Source organism: Curcuma longa, chromosome 2 (assembly GCF_044706935.1).
Source record: "Curcuma longa cultivar G26 ecotype Majalengka, Jawa Barat chromosome 2, ITB_CL_G26_1.1, whole genome shotgun sequence".
Classification (NCBI taxonomy): Eukaryota; Viridiplantae; Streptophyta; class Magnoliopsida; order Zingiberales; family Zingiberaceae; genus Curcuma; species Curcuma longa.
The window spans coordinates 14,092,747-14,096,052 of NC_133862.1; the positions used below are offsets into that span (position 1 = coordinate 14,092,747).

At 42.0% G+C, this 3,306-nt stretch overlaps 1 protein-coding gene across 1 annotated transcript; it reads left to right on the top strand.

The window, feature by feature from the left end:
* The first annotated feature begins 739 nt into the window (after nt 1-739).
* LOC141822073 (zinc-finger homeodomain protein 9-like) lies at nt 740-2,164 on the top strand. Its single transcript, XM_074709493.1, has one exon. It carries the CDS (start codon nt 935-937, stop codon nt 1,892-1,894), a length of 960 nt encoding a protein of 319 aa, XP_074565594.1. The 5' UTR covers nt 740-934; the 3' UTR covers nt 1,895-2,164.
* The last annotated feature ends 1,142 nt before the right edge of the window (nt 2,165-3,306 follow it).

The following is a 3,306-nucleotide window of genomic DNA, read 5'->3' on the forward strand; positions in this document are numbered from 1 at the left end:
TTCACAAATTTATGAAATTTGAATTGTTACTTAACAGAAGTTTAAGAGGATATTTTAAAAAGTATGATAAATTTCAGTAGCTAAAATGATAAATGTTTTGAATTTTTTTTAAAAAAATTTCTCAACCAAAATAAAATACTTTTAGAATTTTCTCAACCAAAAAGGAATATTTTAGCAACCATGATTTCCGGAAAAGAAATAATTAACTTAAAATCGAACAGAGATGTCAACCGGTCAGCTAACTGTGATTTTCTTTGTTAGGTTTCGTACCTCCAACGCTTACTTGAATGCTTCGATGTTAATTGAATATTATTTAATTCCTATTATTATTATTATTATTTTTCTTTGTGTATGTTGAGGTTTAATTATGAATTTAATTCCTAAAATGCGAAAACAAAATCAATATATCATTCACCGTCATTATCATACTTTTAATCGTTCCACGGTGATATTTTCATTTGAAAACGAAACAAAAGCTGATAATTTTAATAAAAATTCGTATTTGGCTTAATTATTGCATAGAGATCTTGAATTTAGTAACGAATATTCTTTTTATTAAAAAAATTTTATCTTCAAAATCATAAAAATTAGAACTGAAATAAATTCTGCAAAAATCACCTCCATAATTTAAAAAATCATAACATGTGGCTCCCAAGCGCCACTGCCTCGTGTTGTCACCTCTCTTATTATTTACTTTTATCCTCTCGTTTAATCAACAATTTAATTTCCCATCCTTTTATCCTCTTTTAAATTCTCCTCCTTCTTCTTCTTCCTCGTCCTCTCAAGTCAGTCTGCTTTGCTTGCGCCTCAATCTCATCATCTCTGTCAAATTTTTTTCTCTATATTTTTGTAAACAAAAAGGGGTTTATTATATATTTGTATCGAGCTCATAAAATCGGCTTCGGTGATTTAGAAGCCCTAGCTTTCGTTCGCCATGGAGGAGGCTCCCAAGGCCGCGGCGGAGGCCGAGGCCAGGGTCAAGCCTTTCGTCCTCCCCAACGGCGCACTGCGGAAGCACCACCACCACCACCACCACCACCACCACCGCCAGCCGGGCTCCGCTCCCGCCGCTGAGGAGTTCATGTACCGCGAGTGCCTCAAGAACCACGCGGCCAGCCTCGGAGGCCACGCCCTCGATGGATGCGGCGAGTTCATGCTCGCTCCCTCCGCCGACCCCGTGGACCCCACCTCCCTCCGCTGCGCCGCCTGCGGATGCCACCGCAACTTCCACCGCCGGCTCCCTGGCCCCCACCGCCGCGACGGCGCCGAGGACGACCGCGGTGGCACCGATGACGACGAGGAAGACGATGAGGAGGAGGAGGAAGAGGAGGAAGAAGACGGGAAGATACCCCCGCCGCACCACCGCGGCTCGCCATCGCCTCCGCCGCCGCCCTTCCACTCCGCCCCCCACATGCTCCTCGCCCTCAGCGCCGGCCTCCCCGGCGGCCCCTCCCCGTTGCCCATCCCTGCACGGCCCGTCGCCGTGCCCTCCCTGGCCATGGCCACCGCAGCCGCGCAGCCGCGGAAGAGGTTCCGGAGCAAGTTCAGCCCGGAGCAGAAGGGGCGGATGCAGGAGCTGTCGGAGCGGCTGGGGTGGCGGATGCAGAAGCGGGACGAGGGGATGGTGGAGGAGTGGTGCCGCGAGATCGGCGTCGACAAGGGCGTCTTCAAGGTATGGATGCATAACAACAAGCATACTTTCCTCGGCCTCGCTCGGCGTGGGAGAAACAGCAGCGCTGCCGGCGGTGGCCAAACAGAAAGGAACAGCCCTAGCAGCAATGGCGACGGCGGCCACCACAGCGGCAGGGACGATGCTGACGGCGGCCACCACAGTGGCAGGGACGATGCTGATGGCGGCAACGGGCATGTGGTGAACGGTTCTTTTTCCTCTTGAGCTGAGCTGAGCTCAGTCTCCCTTTGGAATACTGCTGCTGCCGTTGTTGTTGCACTAGTATTGACTGCTATTATCAGTAAGTAGTTCATGCACGGTTAATTTAGAGCTCTTTTAAGCTTCTTTGTTCACTATTAACTTTAGTTTAGCTGCTGATATGAAGTAGATTAGAGTATAATGAAGAGAGAAGAGAGAGGAATCCAAGCATTATGTTTTAAGGTTGCTAATGCTTCTTTTCCGTTTTTTCAATAAAAATGAAATCTTTTCCACAAAGGTTGTTGGTGAATGACTATGGCTTAGAGAAGTTAGTTGATTACATTAGCTGTTGAATTCTTGCTTGTCTCATGTAGTATGTTTTTTTTTTTAAGGTTATAAATGAAGAACTAAAATGAAACAGCAAAGCATGGCTTTCTACACTTAGGTTTATAGGGTTGTTAGTGATCACAAACTTTATGCTTAAATCCTCTGTTAAACTTGCTCGTGTCAGGACTTAGTAATCTACTTTCTCATGAACCATTAGTGTCTTCAAAATAAAAGTAGTAGCCCATTTAGAAGTGGCAATAGTTTTTAGCCTTTTTACCTAATCTCAATAAAATATATATCTTGGGATCCCATCTGTTCAAGAATAATCATTTGGCTTGTTATAGTTTGATTGGTAAACATTTATCCTTAAGGTTTAACCTGTTGGGAAATGATAGAAATTGTAGAGTTATGGTTCATTGGTAGTCTCTCTGGATGCCTCATTTCATTCTCAGTTTTAGTCATTTTTTTTATTTTTATTTTTGCCAATTTTATTCTTTAATGGTTTGCTGATAATCTCCCATGACTATTATTCTGCTTTTGTGGTCCTTATTATTAGCTCTCTGGATAGTTGGTAGTTTTAAAATGTAATTATTCCTGATTATAATTTTTTTCCTTGTGTAGAGTTATGCCTCAATTTTATATCTCAGGCTTCCATCCTTCTTCAGAATGATATTGCGTGGCAAAGATATTGAACATCACAATATTGTGAATGATATGATGATGAAGCAAGAGGTCACATACAGGCCTCAATCAGTCTCAGAAGGGTTTCCAAAAGATCCTAATGTAATTCTCTTTTGTTGTCATCTTCTATTTATTAATTTTGGCATATTTTTTAAATATACATTAGCTAAGAAAGAGGCTAAAAAAGCAGTGAATGAAGCTAAAAATACAACTTTTGAGCAGTTATATCGAAAATTGGATACAAAAGAAGGAGAAAAAGACATTTATAAAATAGCTAAAGTGAGAGAGAGGAAGACAAAAGATATTAGCCAAATAAGATGTATTAAAGATGAATGCAATAGGGTATTAGTAAATGATGGAGAAATAAAAGAGCGGTGGAAGAGGTATTTTCATCAACTTTTTAATGAAGGTGTAGGTGATCAACTTAACTT